A 24,640-nucleotide genomic window follows, 5' to 3' on the forward strand; every position below is an offset into this window, starting at 1 on the left:
TACCAGACTTCAGGTTTTTCATCTCTAAAATAAGTAAACTGCTTTGTGAAGAGCCCCAGGTCAATGTGATAGACTTTATAACGGAGTTAGCCAACTCTTTTTTTTTTTAACTAATACAATATCTTACTATGTTATAAAAAATTTGATTAGTTTGAAACATTACTTGGAAACTGACTCATAGCACAATAGGTGTTAAAGATGAGGAATGCTTGTAAGAGGAATAAAATATTTTCTTCAGGGCTAAAACAACACAATCTCAAATGTGAGGGTCACAGGCCTAACTACATCATGCTTACAGTGTCAGTTTATATTTAAAACAAATTTTCTCATGCATAGGAGTGTTCCTTTGACATTAAAATGGCAGAGTTTTTTTTCTGCCATTATATTTTCATTAACTCTGCAATGATTTCTGTGGAGACTTGTCTGTTGTTGTTAATCTGTTTTTTGTATTTTTGTGTTTTTTGGCTAAGAACTTCTTTCAATTGTTAAAAGAAATTAAAAGAAAACATTACTTGTAATTATTATAATCATTTGTGCTGGAATAGATTTAAAGTTTGGCAGTATATTTTAAAATATTTTATGAATATTTCCTATGATATATAAAAGATATAGACATAGATTTACCTAGAAAATATTTCTTGAGTGCTATTTATAATAAAAACACGTTTTATGTTTTAAAGCATTATCAATAACTTGAGAAAATATTCACTGCAAAAAGGAGGACACAACTACATAGAATACTAATTTTATAAAACTGAAAGCATGAACACACACACACAGAAAGAATACAAAATACTAGCTAAATTTATCTATCTCTGAATGGAGGGATTAGATTTCACCTTGACACTTTTCTAAGTTTACTAAATTTTCTATAATAAAAATAATTTACATTTAAAATCAGGAAAAAAATTGCAAAAAAAAATTTTATTTGTTGATAGATTCACCCTCTCCCCTCTATCAACATTCTGAAACATACTAGGAATTGGGGAAAAAGTAGTACACATACAGTTCAAATTTACAATTGATATTTATCTAGCTTTCCCAAATTTAAGGCTATAGTTTGATATGAAAAATTGGAGAATAAATTTTTCTACTTACCTTCCCCAACCATCGTCACGCCTATTGACATGCCTAAGAATTTGCTCTTAGTCCAGACATGTGCATTTACACACATCTTCCTCTCTGCACATTCGGCATAAAATCCTGAGACTGGAGGATGATGGGAAACCTGCTCAGCAACAAATCTGACCGTGTAACAGTCTGAACCCATCTGGTTCAAAGCCTCCTCTGATGGAGGTACATGATTTGTGATGGCCTGGGTAGAAGAGCTGTTAATGACATTGGATGCTACCTCACTTTTGGGCATCCGCCAGGAACAGTGAAACGTTTCTCCAATGATAGGATTGTATGGTTTCTTAGCAATGGCTCCCTTACGGCCTTCGTGAAATGAGGTAAGGTAGTACTCAACAAAACGAATCATCCGGTCCTCAGCTGTGGCTCCATTAGTGATGGCTATAAATAGGTCTGGATGAGACATAAAGTCTGCATACATTTCCAACAAGGATCGCTTCTCTAGGATAAATGTAGGAAGCACCACCTAAAACAACAATAACAACAAATCAACCAAAGAGGGAAGTACAAAAAACCAGTAATAAATACTTTCAGAGAACAGATGATATTATGCATGTGAAACAAGAATGCTTTCTGAAAAAGAAAATTCAGAAAAAATTAAAACATGATAGGAAAAATTAAAATTCAAGAGAAGGGTTAGAAGATAAAGGTGAGGACCTTTCTGGTCTGGTCCTCTATTCTCCCACGAGATTTCTGCTTCTTTCAAGTCTGTTTCTTTATTTTGGTCTTTATATTTCTAATTAGAGGTCTTCTCAAAGACCTGATACATCTGTAGAGAATGATTCTTATTTCCCCGAAAATATTTCATTCTAGACGGGTATTAAAAGCAGAGTCACAAAAGAAAAGAAATTTGTCTCAGTAAAAAATAAGCCTGCTATACTTTGAGGAAACCAAAATTGAAAAAGACACACGTACCCCAATGTGCCTTGCAACACTATTTACACGAGCTAGGACATGGAAGCAACCTAGATGTCTATCAACAGATGAATAGATAAAGAAGTTAAGGTACATATATGCAATGGAATATTACTCGCTATAAAAAGGGATGCATCTGAGTCAGTTCTAATGAGGTAGACGAACCCAGAGCTTATTATTAATGTATGGCAGGAACAAGCGCAATGTTATGAATCAACTATCCTTCAATTAAAAATAAATTAAAAAATATAAGCATGCTTAAAATGAAATAGCCTTTCCAAATGGTTAAGGTTGAACAATCAATTCAGGACTTAAAGAGGGTCAACTGAAAAAAAAAACAAACAACCACTTCAAATTCCTAGATTGGATAAAAGTATTACCATAGGGGGAAAGACGTAAGGGAAGAGATTGGTAATTTACATTTAATTTTAAGCACAAGAAGACTAATTCTAAGAAAAGACCTTTTGATACTTAAAGCCAGGTAAATAAAAGGGAGATTAAACATTTTATTGAAAGCAGAATTGGAGAAGCACTGAAACTGGTTCAACTCTGTGACAAAACAATCTGGCAACATTTTTTCAGGAGCCTAAAGATTTCATATTCATTTAGCCTAATAACGATTCTTTCAAGAATCTAGTCTTAGGAAGTTAGAAATGTGAAAATAAAATTAAAACAGTCTATATTTTTAACTCTGTACTGTGCTTAGTCAGTTCAGTTGTGTCCAATTCTTTGCAACCCCATGGACTGTAGCCCACCAGGTTCCTCTATCTATGGGGATTCTCCAGGCAAGAATACTGGAATGGGTTTGGAGAAGAAGCTATGCCCTTCTCCAGGAGATCTTCCCAGCCCAGGGATCAAACCCAGGTCTCCCGCATTGCAAGTGGATTCTTAACTAGCTGAGCCACAGGGATGCCCAAGAATACTCTGGGTCTAGTTAAATGATATGATAAAAGGGTACAAAGTAACCCTCTATAAATTAAACGATTGATACTAAGACACTTTCCAACCTAGCTTTCTTCTCCTCCCTAACTCCTACTTGCTTTACCTATCAAGCAAGAAGTTAGAAGAATTTTCTTCTAGGGGAACTTGACTAACCCTAGAGGAAAAATCTAATGATACTAACATCAGGTTCCCCAACAAATTCAGATTACTCAGTGTCGAAAAGCACAGGCTCCACTCACATGTTCAAAACTTAAAATCAGGTTTTTAGTTCCCCTATACTTAAACATGAGCGGAAATCCAAGAAACATCAGATCTCTAAGAATACCTCTCATAAAAAATATAAAGAAAATATACAGCCAAGATTGTACTCACTATTCACTTTCCCTTAAGTAACACTGTGACAGGGTACATAAATAGGTGGTAAAACTATAAATGAAAGTAGGGGACGATTAACACAAAAGACAAGCTAAATTGTTACATCTAGGGAAAAAGAGAGGACTACCACTGGAAGGGGCACTCAGAGAGCTTCCAAGACCTGGCAATGTTCTGTGCCTTAGAGGTGGGCACACAGGCATTTGTTTTACCATTGTTTTCTGAACTGTTTCTATGCACTCTAGCCAGTCTTCTACGTATGCAATACACTTTACAAAGAAAAGATACTAACTGAAAACAATGAAAATGTTATAAAATTGGATATAAAATATAATTATATAGAGAAAAACTGAAAAGAAATAACAAAAAGTAACATTTGTGTTGTTAGGATGGCAGAATTATAGTTTTCCTTTCATTTTTCAAAAACTTTCTTTGAAAAGTTTATACTAAATTCATGACACTATTTTTAAAAGAACAAAATAACGGAGAAAACAGCTGTTACTTATTCACAATATGCAAGTAAGGACCTTCTTTGTTGCTGTAGTCACAGTACCTAGAACAGTGTCTGGAATATAAGGTGGCTTGATAACTCTGCTGTCTCAGAGTCACTGTTAGACAGGAGGTGTACATGACTGCAGTTCAGTTACCATGTTCTTTGATGTTGTTCAAAAAGTACCATTATTTTAAATGTATATAAATTCTAAAAGACACAAGTACTTCAATGTTCACTGTGGCACTGTTTACTATTAATAGACAGGACATGGAAGCAACTTAGATGTCCATCGACAGATGAATAAAGAAGTTGTGGTACATATACACAATGGAATATTAGCCATAAAAAGGAACGAACCTGAGTCAGCTCTAGTGAGGTGGATGAACCTAGAGCCTGTTACACAGAGTGAAGTCCGGAAGACAAAAGCAAATACTGTATATTAACTCAAATATATGGAACCTAGAAAGATGTTACTGATGAACCTATTTGTAGGGCAGCAATAGAGACGGAGACATAGAGAACAGACTTGTGGACACAGAGGGGAAGGAGAGGATGGGATGAATTGAGAGAATAGCATTGAAACACACACATTTCTGTATGTAAAACAGATAAGTGGGACACAGGGAGCTTAGCCCAGTGCTCTGTAACAACCCTGAGGGGTAGGATGGGGTGGGAGGTGGAAGGGAGGGGACATATGTATACCTAAGGCTGATTTATGTTGATGTATGGGCTTCCCTTGTAGCTCAGCTGGTAAAGAATCTGCCCGCAATGCGGGAGACCTGGGTTCGATCCCTGGGTTGGGAAGATCCCCTGGAGAAGGGAAAGGCTACCCACTCCAGTATTCTGGCCTAGAAAATTCCATGGACTATCCATGGAGTCGCAAAGAGTTGGACACGACTCGGTGACTTTCATTTCATTTCATGGCAGAAACCAACACAACGTTGTAAAGTAGTTATCCTCCGATTAAAAATACATAAATATAAAATTAAAAAAATTAAAAAATGATATTATATGCATGCTAAGTCGCTTCAGTCGTATCCAACTCTTTGCAACCCCATGGACTATAATTTGTGATCAGTTAATGATTTTATATACAGATAAAATATATACGTATTTTTTTCAATTAACAATACACAAATGTGGACAAACTACATTGAATTCATTATCTATGTCAAGAGAGAATGTATCATGCGGATTATTATTACAGCACATTCTTTTCAAATGTTCTAATGCCTCATAAACCCCAACATTATTCTTATGACTGACAAATCTAAATTTACCAGAAGACAGCAAATACCACAATAACCAAATAAACTCTACACCTAATGCTCATTTTAACCAAATTTAAAACTAGTGTTTTCTAAACCACTAATACGAAAACATTTCTAGAATAAAAATGATACCCAGTTGAAATACTGAGATTAGATGAAAGATGACTTGTTAGATGGCTTTCTTTATTCCTAAAATATCTGCACCATAGTAGGTTATTAACTGAATCTACTTACAAACTTTCTTATAATTACTGTAAGTCTAAGTAAAGAAATATGTTTTTTGATTTTGAAATACTTCAAAGTGAATGCTAAAAGCAAAATGCTTTTTATTTAAGTTACATTTTCAGGGAGGTAATTCACTGGAGTCAAACAACCTTTTAATTTATACTTTTACTACCTCACAGGCATTGAAAACCTCAATTTGAAATATACATCCTGAAGTCAATTCTGAAATTCCACACTACGCAAAGTAGTGTCAGTAGTGATTCAAAATATATAATTCCACAGTAGTAAATGCCTAAGATACATAGGTTTTGAACCTCATTGGCCTTCTAAATCAATGTCGTGGATTAATTGTTAAAACAAATTAAGGCACACTCATTAGATAAACTGGAAGTGGAGAAGATGGGCCTAAAATTTAAAACCATACATCAGTGCTTCTCAAACTTTAATGTATATATACATATTTACTGAAACGCAGATTCAGATTTCTCTAACTTTGAGACTGGGGCCGAGATTATACATTTCTAACAAGTTCTCAGGTGATGGTGATGATACTGACTTTCAGATTTTTTTTTCTTCTTTCAGTTCTAAGGCATAACTGAAAAATAAAACCATAAGTTATTTAAAGTGTACATTGTAGGGATTTGATATACACATATATAGTGAAAGGGGGCTTCCCTGGTAGCTCAGCTGGTAAAGAATTCACCTGCAATGCAGGAGATCCTGGTTCAATTCTTGGGTCAGGAAGCTCCCCTGGAGAAGGGATAGGCTACCCACTCCAGTATTCTTGGGCTTCCCTGGTGGCTCAGATGGTAAGAATCCACCTGCAGTGTGGGAGACCTGGGTTCAGTCCCTGGTTAGGAAGATCCCCTGGAGGAGGGCATGGCAACCCACTCTAGTATTCTTGCCTGGAGAATCCCCAAGGACAGAGGAGCCTGGCAGGCTACAGTCCATGCGGTCGCAGAGAGTTGGACACAACTGAGCAACTAAGCACAGCACACAGTAAAAGGACTCCCACCATCAAATTAATTCATGCCACATTTTTAAAGTAGCAAGCCTGCAGACCAGGGGTGTGCAAACTATGGCCTTCGGGTCAAATCTGGCCTCCTGTTTGTGTAATATAGTTCTGTGTGGAAATACACCCATTCCAATCCAACATACTGGGTTGGCCAAAAGGTTTGTTCTGTCAGGTGTTACACGGAAAAACCCAAATGAACTTTTTGGTCAACCCAGTATTATCCATGGCTGCTTTTACACTTCAAAGGCTGAGTTGAATACTGCTGATCCTTAAACAATATGGGTTTGAAATGCAGATCTACTCATACATGGATTTTTTTTCCAATAAATATACAAAATATACATGAAGAACATCATGTGCAAGATTTGTATTGAGGTGGATAGTCTACCCTTACACAGGTTTAAGGAGAGTATTACATAATATAAAATGAATATGTTAGTTTTCTGTTTCATAACTTTGCTTTCAAAAAATTATATTACCATAACTATCATACCTCTCTCATAATGCAAGAAACTGTGTATTATCACAGGTATGTGGGATTTTTAAAAATTGAACAATGTTTCCTATATTGTATCATGAATATGACTGTAATACTGTATGTCACAAAAATTTTATAACAATTTATTCATTAGTATATAGGCTAGGCTACCATGAAGCTTATTACACTAGGATACCATAAAACAATCATGTTGCTGCTTCATCATTATCAATGCATAAATTATTATACCTGTAAATAAACATGAATATTTTTTACGTTCTTTTCATTTTTGAGGTCTAGTATTAGTAACACATATAAACAAAAGTTGAGCTGAGTATTTATGTTATTGGTAAGGCTTCCAGTAAATAAATTAGTAGCTACATTTTGAGGGAGTCAAAAATTATATGCGGATTTTCAACTGCATGAGGGGCTAGTGTCCCTAACCTCTACATTGTTCGAGAATCAACTACAGCTACAACAGAGATCTATGCCCATATAGCTAAAAACATCTACTATCTGATCCTTAACAGAAAATGTTTGCTGACCTCTGTTACAGATAATACCCAAAATGTACTATCAAACATGGGAAATAAGAATAAAGCAGAAGGATCAACGACTTTAATGGTTTTATGGGATTAAATCCTTTTCTTTAGATTTTCCAATTCTGTATTCCCATGGACTCTTATTTTGCACAGAAACAAGACTATAGGTCTTTAGCTGCCATGTGACTTAATCCGCACAAAAAAACCATCACATTTTTAATGAAAATAAGAAATGTTGATCAAGAGAAAAAGAAACCAACTCATAAAGACTAAAAAGCCCTGACAGCATTAACAATTATAGGTATAGTCCTGACCAAATGATCTTCATAGACTATTTATCCCATTACTTACTCTTGTTAAGTCCATGCCCAGCTTGAGCTGTGATAAGAGATGTAGGATAACACTGCGTTGTTCTTCCACAGCTCCCAGGTCATCTTCCTTGTTGTCGCAAGTATCTTCCACCTCATCATCTGCATTTATTTCTTCAGGTTCCTTGATGCAAAATAAAGCAAAAGTCTATTGTTACAAGTGCATATCAATATGCACTAAGAATAAAAGTATAAACATCAGATGAAGACATATTGGGCCTAAACGAAACTGAGAGCAGACAAAAATCTTTCTGAAAATACAACTTACATCATTTGGCCATGGAATAGATTTCCTTCAATGAACGCACTATCACTGACATTGAACATATTGTTGTTTTGTCATAAGCATCACACATAAAATACATATACTTTGTGAAAAATAGGATTTTACAGGAAGAGTGGAAAAAATGCCTCATCTGAAATTCAGGTTTTGAAGGCTTTCTCCACCTGCCTAGGGACCCTACTACTATCTATAATTCAAGATGCTTTGAGAATTAAATATTCGCCCTATTTTTAAGCTAATACTGTAAAAGTAAAATTTTAAAGTGATTGTACATATCCAGTCTTACTTCTGTAATCTGTATTTAGATATTTACTCATCCTTGGAGTTGTCAGGAAGAAACCTTGGGGATGAAGAGAATTCTAGGTGCAGGTATGGAAACCCTGTAGTTGGTTATGCAGTCTTAAGACCACAAAACATTCTCTGCACAGTTTTTCAATCAATCAATAAAACAACCCCTTGAAAAGCCAAAATTGTTTACCCTACTCTTAAAAGGTCTTAGCTCCAAATAACTGCTTAAAAGAAATCTAATTTCATTTCTGTTTTTAAATTTGATTTATTTATTAATTTTAGCTGTGCTGAGTCTCTGTTGCTGCACGTGGGCTTTCTTTAGTTGTGGCAAGAGGAGGTTACCCTCTATTTGTGGTGCACGAGCTTCTCATTTCAGTGACTTCTCCTGTTGCAGAGCACAGGCTCAAGAGCACATGGCCTTCAGCAGTTGTGGTTCGCTGGCTCAGTAGTTGTGGCACAAAGGCTTAACTGCCCTGTGGCATGTGGAATCTTCCTGGACCAGGGATCAAACTTGTGTTCCCTGTATTGGCAGATGGATTTTTTACCACTGGACCGACCACCAGGGAAGTCAGAGAAATCTAATTTCTTATTTTAATTTAAACAACCAGTAACAGTTTCAAATCCCAAAATTCTAAATAATCTTATTGGATGTCACTTTCCATGTTTATGTGGGGATGGAATATGATCTTTCTCAGGGGTACTTCTTTTCATTACCTTTGTGCAAGAGAGCTTTCATGAGTATATTATCTTTGGTAAAGTGTTAAATTTTAAGTTATGAGGGTTTTAAAAAAGAAATGATTCTGTTAATGTCTCTGCTTTTAATTTTCTCTTCCCATAAGCAAATCCTATCAAACAAGAAGCCCATCTGTTCTCTGTAGTTAGACAAAGAAAACCAATCCTAATCAGGCGTAAAATCAAGAACTTAATATTCTTCATTTTTTATTTTTTTTATTGGAGGCAAGTTAATATTCTTAAAATATTAAAAACAAAATACAAAACATGGTGATAGGGATGAAAAATAATGAACTTCTGGTCATTTTTTTGCCTTTGTTCTCCTTTTTTCTTCTTCCCTTCTATCATCCCTTCTATCAATAAAATCTTTATTAGCTCAAATTCTGATAAATCAATTAATAGTCCAGTTTAGAAAGCAAAGAACTAAAGATAGCCTCTTGATGAAAGTGAAAGAGGAGAGTGAAAAAGTTGGCTTAAAGCTCAACATTCAGAAAATGAAGATCATGGCATCCAGTCCCATCACTTTATGGCAACTAGATGGGGAAACAATGGAAACAGTGCCAGACTTTATTTTTTGAGCCTCCAAAATCACTGCAGATGGTGACTACACCCATGAAATTAAAAGATGCTTGCTCCTTGGAAGAAAAGCTACGACCAATCTAGACAGTATATTAAAAAGCAGAGACATTACCCTACCAACAAAGGTCCGTCTAGTCAAAGCTATGGTTTTTCCAGTGTCACACATGTGGATGTGAAAGTTGGACTATAAAGAATGCTGAGCACTGGAGAATTGGTGCTTTTGTTTTTTTTTTTTTTTTCAATATTAAATTCATGTATTTTAATTTTCTCCATAAATCACTCTCTCTTTCAGCTTCTCTTCTCCAAGGCTGAGCCATGAAACGCACTTCCCAGAAAAAGAGGGGAGGGACTGCCTGGGGCTGGGAGGCCCTTGAGAGAATGAGTCTCAGTGCTGACTGCCTTCACCCTGTTAGCGGGACAGGGGTCTCAGACGCCAGCCTTTGTGGAGAAAGAAGAGTGATTTTATCCTGAAGCTTCAGTTCAGTTCAGTCGCTCAGTTGTGTCCGACTCTGCGACCCCATGAATCACAGCAAACCAGGCCTCCCTGTCCATCACCAACTCCCGGAGTTCACTCAAACTCAAGTCCATCGAGTCGGTGATACCATCCAGCCATCTCATTCTCTGTTGTCCCCTTCTCCTCCTGCCCCCAATCCCTCCCAGCATCAGAGTCTTTTCCAGTGAGTCAACTCGTCGCATGAGGTGGCCAAAGTATCGGAGTTTCAGCTTTAGCATCAGTCCTTCCAATGAACGCCCAGGACTGATCTCCTTTAGGATGGACTGGTTGGATCTCCTTGCAGTCCAAGGGACTCTCAAGAGTCTTCTCCAACACCACAGTTCAAAAGCATCAATTCTTCAGCGATCAGCTTTCTTCACAGTCCAACTCTCACATCCATACATGACCACTGGAAAAACCATAGCTTTGACTAGACGGACCTTGGTTGGCAAAGTAATGTCTCTGCTTTTTAATATGCTATCTGCTGCTGCTGCTGCTGCTAAGTCGCTTCAGTCGTGTCCGACTGTGCGACCCCATAGACGGCAGCCCACCAGGATCCACCATCCCTGGGATTCTCCAGGCAAGAACACTGGAGTGGGAATTGGTGCTTTTGAACTGTGGTGTTGGAGAAGACTCTTAAGAGTCCTTTGGACTGCAAGGAGATCAAACCAATCAATCCTATCAATGAAATCAGTCCTGAATATTCATTGGGAGGACTGATGCTGAAAAGGAAACTCCAATACTTTGGCCACCTGATGTGAAGAGCTGACTCATTGGAAAAAACCCTGATGCTAGGAAAGACTGAAGGCAGGAGGAGAAGGGGACGACAGAGAATGAGATGGCTGGATGGCATCACCAACTCGATGGACATGAGTCTGAGCGAGCTTCAGGAGTTGGTGATGGACAGGGAAGCCTGGTGTGCTACAGTCCATGGGGTCACAAAGAGTCAGACACGACTAAGCAACTGAACTGAACTGAACTGAGTCCAATTCATTTCTTCAGAGATCAAATACAACAATTACTTGTATATACCACAATTATTTGTTTTTATGACCTTAAGGAGAGATTCCCAAAGGCGAATTTCTCAATTTCCCTTTTCTATGGCTAGTAAGTCTGTCAGGAAGTACTTCCTGTAATCCATTCTAAGTCAGTTGCATAATATAGTCTATTAAGTATATTTGTGAACATATACTCATTATAAATCAGAGGGAAAAACTGATCATTCCTCTTTCTATATACAATACCAAATATAACAATTTTTCATTTGAGAAATGTCAAAAAGGAAAAATATAGATCTTGATTAAATAATGTTCTTCAGCTTTTGAAAGGTACTATTACATTTGAGGTCAGAACCTAGGACACAGATTAATAATGCAAATATAGCCTTAACTTTATTATACACAGTTATACACAAAGTTTATTGTGTAGTTTACTCTAATGAAAATAGTATTAAACTAAAGAGATAAAACAAATTTTATAGAAAAGCTAAAGAACATATTTTTGTTATCTTTAAAAATAGTCAAGCACTTAATAAAATAGAAAAAAAAAGGAATTCCATTTGCAAATAAATACTGATTCTAAGGTATGATATGAATGGAAGATTCTGGAAGCTCTCTTTTCTTTTTGAAACGCCTCTTCTTAGAGAGCATGCCTTTCTTCAAGAAAAGCTTAAGGTTAAAAAAAAAAAAAGCATTACCAAAATTCAAACTGCTCAAATGTATAAAATCCCTACAAACTCAGAATGACTAGTAAATACAGTGGCAAAAGCAGTTGAGTTTCTAGGAATTTATAATATCTGGAGACTGCACGGCAAAGAGAAATTTCACAAAACTTATACCAACGCCATTTTTTGTCTTCTTGATTTCTGACTTGGGCACTAAGGAACTGTGGGCTTCATTCTAGCCTCTAGCGTTTATCTTCTCTATCACCTGACAGCAACATTTCCACCACTATAATACATGTTTCCAGCTTGCACTGACACTTATATGCACATAAGGCATATGTGAAATTTTCGAACAATTCAGGTCTATTCTTGTGTGCTTGAAAGTGAAATTTGCTCAGCTGTGTCTGACTCTTTGTGACCCCATGGACTATATACAGTCCACGGAATTCTCCAGGCCAGAATACTAGAGTGGGTAGCCTTTCCCTTCTCTAGGGTATCTTCCCAACCCAGGGATCAAACCCAGGTCTCCCGCAATACAGTCAGATTCTTTACCAGCTGAGCCACCAGGAAAGCTTGAGTGGAGTCTAAAATCTTTTGTTAATTGAAAAAAAAGAATCTATGCACTTAAGAGTTTTTTCTGTTTGCACTGGGTCATACACTAAGCTACTCATTTCAAAAGGTTTGGAAATTCAACAATCTTCTCCCCACATCTCTGTGCCCCATCTCTACCATATGTCTCTATCCTGACCTGATCTCCAACATGTTTTGTATTCTCATTTAGAAGAATGAAAATGTTATGGAGTACATGACCTATTGTTTATAATTTTTCACAAAAAATTATAGTCCTGATTTCTGCAAAGCTTGGTTTCATCATTTCCAAAGTGCTTTACATGTACATTAACAATCATACATCCTCTTCCCACATAAAATTCAACATGTTTATAAACTATACTAAACCTTTTTTCTTAAAAGGCTTTCTTTCTAATTTTGCTAGGTTTGTGAATGGGACCCTAATTTTAATCTCAACTTAGGCTTAAAAACTTGGAAGTCATTTGTGATCCAACCCTATATCCAATCAATCACAAGTTCAACTGATTTTTCATTTGAAATGCCTATTACCAGTTCATGTCTTCATTCCTACTTCCACAGACTTCTATCCACACTTCAATTTCAAGTCATATGATACACCAATCTTTTTATACATTTTGCATCCCTCCTCATGCTCATGATCTCAATATCTGTCACATTAAGACTAAATTTTTCTGCCTGAGTTTACACTGTATTCTGTGCAGCAGTGCTCCAGGAATAATCATTCCACAAAGAATGCAACATGAATGGCCATCTGGATTTGTAAAATCCAACAACGCTGGGGTCATTTTCCATAAACTAGGTGCTCTGCTAAATTTACTTATCTTAATAGCAACTTATAATGTATTATTACCCCTACTTTACAAGTTAAGCATGGCTAATGAGTTGGCCCACATGTTAGTAAACGGCAGGACCAGGGTTCAACATCATCAGGCAAGCCTTCCCCACAGTAAGTGGGGACTCTAAATGATTTTAAGTCTCTTCAGTGAAAGAATTATCTTCTATTTTTGAGTCTCCTCTAATTCTTAACATTGGACTTGTCATACACTAAGATAACTTAATGAATACTTACTAACTGCTTGACTCCACAAATGAATTAGTTAAGAAACTATAAGAAAAAGAGGATTTTTTTCTTTCTTCTTCCTCGGCCACCCTGCTGCCATTGCCTGCCTCACTGAGTCAAAACCTTTGCAGCTTTGGAAGTCCCTGTGTTATATGTTTCTTTCAAGAAGTAATTTACTAATATATAAATAACCATAAACCATGCCTTACTCTTGACTCAATAATTTTAGTTGGGAATAACTTAAGAAATAATCTAAATAAAGGGAAGAAAAAAAATAAAACAGTAGACAAAATAATACAGCATTATTTATAAGAACAAAAAAATAACAACCTAGACATTCAATAGCCTACTTCAACCTTTAAAAATTTTAATTATATAGGCCAGAATAACATATAAAAACACTTATGAGAAGTATCAAGTAAAAAGAGCTTAAAACAAAACTATCTATGTAATTATGATAACCATAAAAATAAAAGATGTAAACTCAAGAGGCAAAATAACAGTATGATATTGTTACAGAGGTAGAACTAAGACTAGAAGAGAGCTCTGTTTAGCTTCTGGGAAATGTGTAATGAACATTACTTTACAAAAATATTAAACTCTAAGATTGTGTGCTATTTTAAGTAGACTAACACTTTTAAAAATTGGTTTGGTACAGTGCTTACTATCAAAAAAACCTTAATAGTAAACTTATAAACTTAATAGCAAACACCTACTAAATAATGTTAAATTAAGAAATCTATGAGATAAATATCATGCAAATAATCTTCCACTAGAAAAGCTATTTTCCAGAAAAACATGTAAATTTTAAGTACATTTATATAAAGCAAAAGTAAACTAAAACTAAGGACACATAATTTAACCTGGAAAACACAGTATGTACAAGTTTTACACAATAGAGCCCTTCCAAAGCCAATGCAGTTCAAAGTAGAACACCACTTACAGTGAGCTCTCTAGAGTATGCACATCCTGACAATGAAAAGGTGATTTTCAGTGATCCCTAATTTTTACTCCAAAACTGTATTTTCGTATTACCTTACCCTTGCTAATAGTCCAGATTCTGCAACACACCGCTCTTCTGGGACTGCCACTGGCTTACTTTGCTCAGTTGCATAGGGCTGGTCGGCTCCATTTTTATAGTGGTTTGATAATGGTATCTTTGGTTCTAACCATTCGATTGTCGTTCCTGATGAAGTAAGAGAAAACTTTCGCTGAAACTTGCTCATAATCTGGAAAGTTCAGCAAATGTGGATTTTATTAAACGATTTTGTTTTGCATCTACAAGGCTAAAAGCAATTCAACCTGTTAAGAGATGCTGCAAGACAGCAACTTGTATCTCATTAGCATGAGCATGACGATTGGTTATCTTACAACAGAGCAACCTGCAACTTGAAATCAGATACCATTTAAGTCAATCAACCCTGAATAGGAGTGAACTCACTTCCTGGGAAAATCTGTGAATCATTAAGTGTATTCTCACCCCAATAGTTGACCTTTCTGCATGAATCTTGACCCTCTAGTAACAAGAAGTATGCAGTTAGACTTGAGGGTATCAGAACTATAGGACCAGCCTGGGATTGTGAAACAGTAAAATCTACTTCAATTTGGGGTTGAACCTTATTCTCAGTACCAATTTTCTAACCAATCAAGATAACCCCACAGTCTAATTTTAAGAATTGCAGATCCATGTCCATTATGTTTTTTTCCCAATCATACAAAAAGGCTCCATATACTTTTAAACTGAAAGGTTCTTCTACTGAATAAATAATAGCTGACCTAATGAAAGACAGTGACCACATTTAGAGACTTTTCATCTTCTCAGTTAATGACTCAAATGTCTCTTATTACCCTCAACTAGTTTAACAAAGTGGATTCGATGCCTAATCAATAATGGAAAATGTTCCATTTGATTTCAGAAGCTGATCTAGGTTTCACAGAAGCTTGGTTATACAGTGTTACATTAAGGGATACTCAGACTACTACACCAGAAATTTAAAAGGAGTATGGAATTTACTTAGTCTATAACAAAATCCTAGACTTCAGTAGAGGAATAAATTACAAAGTACCTATCAGGCTACCAGAGCATCTTGCCTTGGCACTTAGTTCGGATTAACTGAGGGCGATTCACAATTGGGGGAATGCCCTGGATATAAGTTCAAGGGGCCTGTTTCAAAATTTCAAAGAAATGAAAGCTCTTTGTTTCTACCTTGATATGTTTATTTTTAATGTCAGCATCTAGATTCCCCTACTTCTTGAAATAAGATGCACATAAACACTGAATTTAAGAGATTTGTTTTAAGAGATTATTCACAGATAAATCATAACAAAATTCTTTATCAAATAAATCATCTGGTCTCAGGGTCCTTCTGAATCAGTTCTTTCTAAAATATCTTTCTTTCACAAGCAAGAGGAGTTCATTGAATAAGAAAACAATGAGTGTTGGGAAATACTAAGTTACTACTATTAATTCATTGTGATGGGGGTGGGGAAATTGGGGCAATGTTGTTAAAGGGTACAGACTTGCAACTAGAAGATGAATAAGTCCTGGAGATCTAATACACAGCACAGTGAATGGAGTCAACAGTACTATAGTAAATATTTCAAAGTCGCTAAATGTTCTCATTACAAAATAGGGAATTCCTTAGTTCCAAAGGTTAGGACTTGACATTTTCACTGCCAAGGTCCAGGAAACTAAGACTCCATAAGGTGTGTCTATGTGTGTGTGTGTGTCTGTGTGTCTGTGTGTATGTGTGTGTGTGTGTGTGTGTCTGTGGGTGTGTGTGTGTGTCTGTGTCTGTGTGTGTGTGTTGGGGCTGGGGGAAAGCAGGCCAATAAGGGGCAGAGAAAAAAAGAAATGACAATTATGTGATATGACTGGGACATTAGCTAACACTCTGGTGACATATAAATAAATAAATGTATTAAACCAACACTTTAAACTTGCATGTCAATTATATATAATGTCATTTTATATGTACTATATGTCAGTTATATCTCAATTTTTAAATGAGTTTATTAACCTCATAGAAAACCTTAATAGAAAAACTCATTTTTGTTATGTAATAACAAATAATACAATAACTTTGTTTTCTCCAGTAAATTAATTTCAATAAATAGGTGCTCTAGAATACTAGATGTATATCTTATTTTTCAAACTGAAAGGTGACTGATAGACTTTTATATATATATCTCATAGGGAAACAGTGAATAGTGGACTAAAGCAACCAAGGAATGATTCCAATGTTTCTACTTATTGATTAAATAGAGTAATGCCATCAACTTCAACAGAAATACAGAAGACGTGAATTTTTAATTCAGTTTTTGACAAATTTAATTTGAGGTCTCTAAAGGAATATTTAATTATATGAGACCTAAAATGGTTTTAGATTTGAAAAAGGACACAGTAAAAGAGACTCTGTATAACATTAGTATGATAATAAAAACCAAGAGGCTAGCTGGTTTTCTATTTGTCTTGCTTTGATTAAGATTTTCTGGAGCAGAATTACAAAGAATGCAGTTACTATTTCCATGTTTTGACCTGCAATGTTCAGTCCTATGTTTAAGCAATAACTTACCTGAAGGCAATGAGCCCTTCTGATGTGATGCATGCTGTAACTGGAGAATATGAAAGCAGTCATTTAAACAGTTCATAGTTGCCATGGAAGTAGCCTTGAGCATTAAGAGATCCTGGTCCAAGGAACTAAGATGGCCAGAAGCAGGAAGGCATTCAATTCCTCTAATTAAGTCTCTTTGTTGTCCTTCAGCATGAGACATCATCTAAGGAAATAACGGTTCCATGTGTCACTCATAATCTCTGTATAGCATGGATACATACAGTTGCCACTTTAATTACCATATTCTGTATGACATGTAACATACAGTTGTCATTTTTAGGATATATTCAGCCTAGAAATCTATTTTAAATTTGTTTGGCTATTCTCAATAAGCATTTAATAGTGCTACTCAAAAGATGATAACACATTAGTAAATCTCCAACATATGCTGACCTAAAAGAAGCCATACCCAGAGAAGCACATACTATTCGATTCAGTTCAGAGATTTCAGACACAGGCAAAATAAATCTATGGTTTACAGGTGAGGAAACCCCTACACATCAGAAGTCAGGATAGTGAAGAGAGTGCAATGATGAAGAGGCATGAGAGGGTCCTCTAGGGTACTGGTAATACTTAATTTTTTGATCCAGGAGGTAGTTACATTAAAATTACAAGATGCACACTTGTGTATCAGGTTCTTTTATACAAAGATACATGCTTAGAAGGTTAATTAAGAACTGGGATGGAGACCAAGGGAAGGGGGCCAAACAGATCCATTAGGTTTACCACTGGTCTAATGAAAAGAACTTCCATGATTAATTAAACAGAACAGAAAGCCAGATAAGAAATTATAGACAAAATTCTACAATTAGTTGATACATAAGCCCCAGATTTCCAGAGACAATCCCCATTCATGCTTAGAGTCTTGCTGTAATTATGTCTAAACCTGTTACAGCTTGAAGGCCAAATTATATACTTACCCTATTCATTTTCCAAGAACTTCTTGGCATGAAATTAGAAATGGGATGTTTATATTATGTCTCTTGTGCATCTCCCACTGGCCTAGGGGTCCTAACTATAATTGCTCTTCTCCTCTGCTTCTAGCAATATTATAAGCAAATACTAAGTTTTATACTTGTTAGATTTCTTAAGTCACAAGTAATGCTGAGGGAAAAAATTACTACTCAAGTATATCTGAACCAAGATGAATTTATTACTTTCCAGCCAAGGGAAAACTGTCCTTCCAGAACAAATCAAACAGCTAATCTTATGTAAACTTCTTGGGGACATACAACATTCAAGGATGGGTTGACTTTACAACAAAAGTAACAGCGTGGAGGAAGTATGGTCTTCAGGGACTGTCTAACATTCACACTGAGCGTCTGAACTAAACTGAACATTCAGAAGGAAGCATATTGAAACAGAGTTGTTAATGATTGAAGTGAGTTGGTTAAACAGGCTCCGCATTACTTGCTAAGAGATTCAATCTAGAGCCAAACAAGAGATTATTTTTCACTTTCTTTTTTGAACTCAAGATAATACAACTTCTTATTCTCACAACAAGAAAAACATTTGAAAAACTGGACATTTAAATTAAAAAAACACCTATTCACTTGAATACACTCTTCAGAGAACACAAAGGAAAAAAAGATGTACATTTATGATCTGCATACTTTTCTATATTATGTTATAAGCCAATAAAATTTAATAAAGGAAAAAATCATAAGCAGGATATTGACAATATGAATAATCAGCTCTCACAATATAACATTTAAGAGAAGAAAAGTGTTTCTTTGTACAAATGGCCCAAATAAGCCACTTGCTAAGTGTTGATATTATAAGTGAAGAGGCCTAAGGACTTTTCAGTGGTTACGAATCAGCCGGCCAATGCAGGAGACTTGGGTTCGATCCCTGGTCTGGAAAGATTCCACATACTGCAGAGCAACTAAGCCTTGCACGATGACGAAGTCTGAGCTCTAGGGCCCTCAAGCCACTAAGACTGCATGCTGTAACTACTGAAGCCTATGCTCTACAAGAAAAGCTACCACAATGAGAAGCTCCCACACCACAACCAGAGAGGAGTCCCTGTCTTCACAATTAGAGAAAGCCTGCAGGCAGCAATGAAGACCCAGCACAACCAAAAAATAAAATAAACAAATTATTTTTTAAAAAATTAAAATAAAAAAGTGAAGAGGCTTAAGAAAGTGATGCTCTTGACTGGAAAAAAATAAACTTTAAATTATATTTAGAGTGCAAATGTTAAAATCTGAAAATTCCCTGGTGGTTCATTGATTAGGACTCTGTGCTTCCACTGTGAGGGGTACCAGTTGGATCCCAGAAGCTGCATGGCATGCCCCCCTCCTCCCGCCAAAGAATAAAATTTGGTTATGGTTCTTTCCAAAGCAAACACGCTGACCATATATTTACAATGAAATAGAACTGATTCTGTGAAGCTGTTTTAGTGACTGTTCCTGACAATAATAGTAAATCCAGTTCCTTAAGAATGAAAAACCATCATGAAAGCTGAAAACTTGCTTAATCTGTGTTTTGCAGCTAGGAATGACAAATACGGTGATAATGAACATCACTCATATGGCAACTAGTTGGTATGAGAATCATGATTTCATTGCTTGTAGTTTAAATGTGTCTCCCTTACTAGACTGGGGATGTTAGCTTCTCCCAAGGCACAGCATAGTAACCTGCAAGAAGCATGCACTGATTAATGGAGTGATTGATGAATTGTAAATTAATAATTAATTGTAATTAGTAAATACTAAAATAGATCACTTTACCACTTCAGTAATAAATCCATAGAGTCACAATATGACTCGATTTTCCAACAGTCAGTTGCTTTTGCCAACTGTTACTTCATTTATTGCTGGACTTACTCACGGACTTTGATTAAAATACTCCTTTCAAATTCACTTTGAATTATATCTTTGCATTATAACCAAAGAGCTAGATCACTCTAGAATAGCAATTCTCAAACAGTGCTCTCCAGATTCTTGTGCTCTCCATCCTTTTCAGGGGGTCTATGGAGTCAAGGTTATTTTCACAATAATTCTAGGAAATTAATTTCCTTCTTCATTTGGTGGCAATTGTACTGATGGTGCAAAAGCAATGGTGGGTAAAACTGTTGGTGTCTTAGAATCAAGGCAGTTGATACAACAATGTCATGACTGTATTCTTCACTGCCATGCACTCATGGAATAGGCACTGGGGGCTGGGGAAAAGACAGCCAATTTTATTTAAGAATATTTTTGAAAAATCAGTAAAAATTATTAGTTTTACTATATCTTGACTCTTGAGTACACATATTTAAAATTGTCTATATGAAAAATGAGAAGCACATTTCTATTGTATATATAAAAAAAAAGTACACTGCTGTTGCATACCAAAGCACTGTGGTTGCCCAAAGAAACACACTTGTGAGACTGAGTTGCAGGTTAAACTAGCAGTTTATTTTCACAGATCACTACCTGACATGAAAGAATGTTATATTGGTTGTTCATAAACACAGGTGACAACCTGGAATGAGGGCAGTTTTGTGGGATCTGAAACTATCTCAGCTAAATGGTGTCAGAACTGAATTAAACTGTAAACACCTAGCTGGAATCTGCCAAGAATCAGAGAATTACCTAGTGTGAAGGAAACCCCCACATATTTGGTGACTGGAGTACAGAAGTATGGGGTGTTATAGTAGAATAGAGGAGAAACACAAAAGTGTTGTTTTTCCCTGACAGAATGATCGCTAATAACTATAGCTCTTCAGGCTTGGGAGTATGTGGTAGACATCTTTTCAAAATTAAACAAAATGATCTGTTACTTCAAGAAAAACAACCGACAGTCCTTGTTGTCAATTATAAAATCTGAGCTTTAAAATGAAATTACAATCTTGGAAAACCTGTATCAGTCACCATAAGCTTGGCTGCTGCTGCTACTGCTACTGCTGCTGCTGCTGCTAAGTCGCTTCAGTCGTGTCCGACTCTGTGCGACCCCATAGACAGCAGCCCAAGAGGCCTCCCCATCCCTGGGATTCTCCAGGCAAGAACACGAGTGGGTTGCCATTTCCTTCCCCAATGCACAGAAGTGAAAAGTGAAAGTGAAGACTCTCAGTCATGTCCGACTCTTAGCGACCCCACAGACTGCAGCCTACCAGGCTCCTCCGTCCACAGGATTTTCCAGGCAAGAGTACTGGAGTGGGTTGCCATTGCCTTCTCCAAGAATGTCAATAAACTTGGCAGTTTCCCAATATTGAAAGCCTTTTCTGATGAAGTTGGTACGGATGTTAATGAATGTGAATTTTTGATATTGTATACCAATATCTGTAAGTGCTGCCTAACTCTGAACTAACATTTTCCAAATGACTAATGCCGTGTTACAAAATCATGCATAAGTTAAAGATCCACTCAAAGTGCAAGGCAAACCAATATATTTTCATGAAACAGAACATGAAAAGTTCACTGATATATATTAGATTCCACACTGCATCTAACACTTAAGAAACTGCCATTGTCCAGTTTTCCTGGAATATCAAAGAACAGCCACATTTACCTTAAAAAGCTATTTTAAAACATTTCTCTTTTTTCCCAAGCCACAAAGTTTTTATCCATACAGTTCAACTAAAACTACACATTTGCAGTAAATTGAGTGCAATTATTTTGTCTGGGGGGAAAAAAATAGCTGTTTGACATAAAAATATGTTATCTATGTTAACATGTATGAATTTATTTTTATTTTAAAATAATAAAACATAAAATTTAAAGGTAAATTTTAAAAAACAAGCATTTTTAAAATACCTGTTTCAATTTCTAATAAGGTAAATATTGGTAAATTTAACCTATATAAAGCAAAAATTCTTTGAGGTTGTCAATAATTTTTAAGAGTGAAACAGATACCAAGGCCACAAAAAGCTTGAGAACGCCTACCGGGAACCATAGTCAGTATGGTAACAAAAATTCTTTCAATGTCTTTGAAAAGAAAAAGGATCTACATAGTCTCAAAGAAACTCCCCAGATATTTTATTAACTACAGAGAAAAAGAAACTTTACAGTGGAGAAAAGCTACTTTAACCAAGCAGAAGCTACCTTAACCACATAATCAAGGTGAACATCACCAGTAACTTGACATACTGATATCATGAACTCCTCGATATAGGTACTGACAATACATATCTTCAAGGGTATCTTTCCCGGAAATGGATAATTTCACTCAAATAATAAGAAAATATCAGACAAATACAAATCTGGGAACATTAAACAAAACTTGATCTTCATAGGTATCAATGCCAGGAAAGATAAAGACTGAGCAACAATTACAGACAGAAGAAGACTAAGTAGTAATAATAACAATTAAATGCATCATTTTAACAGGATCCTAAAACAGAAAAAAGAATGTTACTGGAAACACTACTAAAATTTGAATAAGAACTATAGTTAACAGTATTATAGTTATATAATTTCCTGTTTTTGATACTGTTATGAAAGAGTAACATTGCAGAAAGTTGGGTGAGGGATACACATAGAAATCCTGCATTACTTTTGCAACTTGTTTGTAAATTTAAAATTACTGTAAAATAAGAAGCTTTTTTTTTTTGCCAGGGGGAGGCTGTGCTGTGTCTTTGTTGCTGTTCAGGCTTCTCTCTGGTTGCCGCGAGCAGGGGAGCAGGGGAGCAGGGGAGCAGGGGCTACTCTCTAGTTGCCCTGCATGGGGTTCTCACTGTTGTGGCTTCTCTTTTTGTCATGTGGGCTCTAGAGTGAGCGGGCTTCACTGGGCTCAGTAGTGGCTCTCAGGCTCTATCTAGAGCAAAGGCTTAGTTGCTTCACAGCATGTGGGATTTTCCCAAATCAGGGATCGAATCTGTATCTCCTACACCAGCAGGCGGATTCTGTACCAGTGAGACACCAGGGAAGTCCCCAGATTAGAAGCTTCTAAAAAGTGTTCTCCTCTCGGCCACAGCCCCTGGCCTTACAAATAGCTGTGAAAAGAAGAGAAGCGAAAAGCAAAGGAGAAAAGGAAAGATATAAGCATCTGAATGCAGAGTTCCAAAGAATAGCAAGAAGACATAAGAAAGCCTTCCTCAGCGATCAATGCAAAGAAATAGAGGAAAACAACAGAACAGAAAAGACAAGAGATCTCTTCAAGGAAATTAGAGATAACAAAGGAACATTTCATGCAAAGACGGGCACAATAAAGGACAGAAATGGTATGGACCTAACAGAAGCAGAAGATATTAAGAAGAGGTGGACAGAATACACAGAAAAACTGTACAAAAAAGATCTTCAAGACCAAGATAATCACGATGGCGTGATCACTCACCTACAGCCAGACATCCTGGAATGTGAAGTCAAGTGGGCCTTAGAAAGCATCACTACGAACAAAGCTAGTGGAGGTGATGGAATTCCAGTTGAGTTATTTCAAATCCTAAAAGAGGATGCTGTGAAGGTGTTGCACTTTATATGCCAGCAAATTTGGAAAACTCAGCAGTGGCCACAGGACTGGAAAAGGTCAGTTTTCATCCCAATCCCAAAGAAAGGCAATGCCAAAGAATGTTCAAACTACCACACAATTGCACTCATCTCACACGCTAGTAAAGTCATGCTCAAAATTCTCCAAGCCAGGCTTCAGCAATACGTGAACCGTGAACTTCCAGATGTTCAAGCTGGTTTTAGAAAAGGCAGAGGAACCAGAGATCAAATTGCCAACATCTGCTGGATCATGGAAAAAGCAAGAGAGTTCCAGAAAAACATCTATTTCTGCTTTACTGATTACGCCAAAGCCTTTGACTGTGTGGATCCCAATAAACTGTGGAAAATTCTGAAAGAGATGGGAATACCAGATCACCTGACCTGCCTCTTGAGAAACCTGTATGCACGTCAGGAAGCAACAGTTAGAACTGGACATGGAACAACGGACTGGTTCCAAACAGGAAAAGGAGTATGTAAAGGCTGTATATTGTCACCCTGCTTATTTAACTTCTATGCAGAGTACATCATGAGGAACGCTGGGCTGGAAGAAGCACAAGCTGGAATCAAGATTGCCGGGAGAAACTATCAATAACCTCAGATATGCAGATGACACCACCCTTATGGCAGAAAGTGTAAAAGAACTAAATAGCTTTTGATGAAAGTGAAAGAGGAGAGTGAAAAAGTTGGCTTGAAGCTCAACATTCAGAAAACTAAGATCATGGCATCCCATCACTTCATGGGAAACAGATGGAGAAACAGTGGAAACAGTGTCAGACTTTAGTTTTTTGGGCTCCAAAGTCACTGCGGATGCTGACTGCAGCCATGAAATTAAAAGACGCTTACTCCTTGGAAGGAAAGTTATGACCAACCTAGATAGCATATTAGAAAGCAGAGACATTACTTTGCCAACCAAGGTCCATCTAGTCAAGGCTATGGTTTTTCCAGTGGTCATGAATGGATGGACTGTGAAGAAAGTTGAGCGCCAAAGAATTGATGCTTTTGAACTGTGGTGTTGGAGAAGACTCTTGAGAGTCCCTTGGACTGCAAGAAGATCTAATCAGTCCATTCTAAAGGAGATCAGTCCTGGGTGTTCATTGGAAGGACTGATGCTAAAGCTGAAAAACTCCAATACTTTGGCCACCTCATGCGACGAGTTGACTCACTGGAAAAGACTCTGA

At 36.6% G+C, this 24,640-nt stretch overlaps 1 protein-coding gene across 1 annotated transcript in view; it reads right to left on the minus strand.

The window, feature by feature from the left end:
* Positions 1–24,640, minus strand: part of OSBPL11 (oxysterol binding protein like 11) — a 93,276-nt gene that overhangs the window by 28,223 nt on the left and 40,413 nt on the right. Inside the window, exons 6-9 of the mRNA XM_055398416.2 lie at positions 17,017–17,218; positions 14,482–14,627; positions 7,736–7,876; positions 1,099–1,597 (exon numbers count right to left, since the gene is read on the minus strand). Of these exons, the coding sequence (XP_055254391.1) occupies positions 1,099–1,597; positions 7,736–7,876; positions 14,482–14,627; positions 17,017–17,218 (988 nt within the window). The remainder of the gene's footprint in view (positions 1–1,098; positions 1,598–7,735; positions 7,877–14,481; positions 14,628–17,016; positions 17,219–24,640) is intronic.

This window comes from Moschus berezovskii, chromosome 1 (genome assembly GCF_049115385.1).
Source record: "Moschus berezovskii isolate FMDL1 chromosome 1, NW_MosBer_1.0, whole genome shotgun sequence".
Lineage (NCBI taxonomy): Eukaryota > Metazoa > Chordata > Mammalia > Artiodactyla > Moschidae > Moschus > Moschus berezovskii.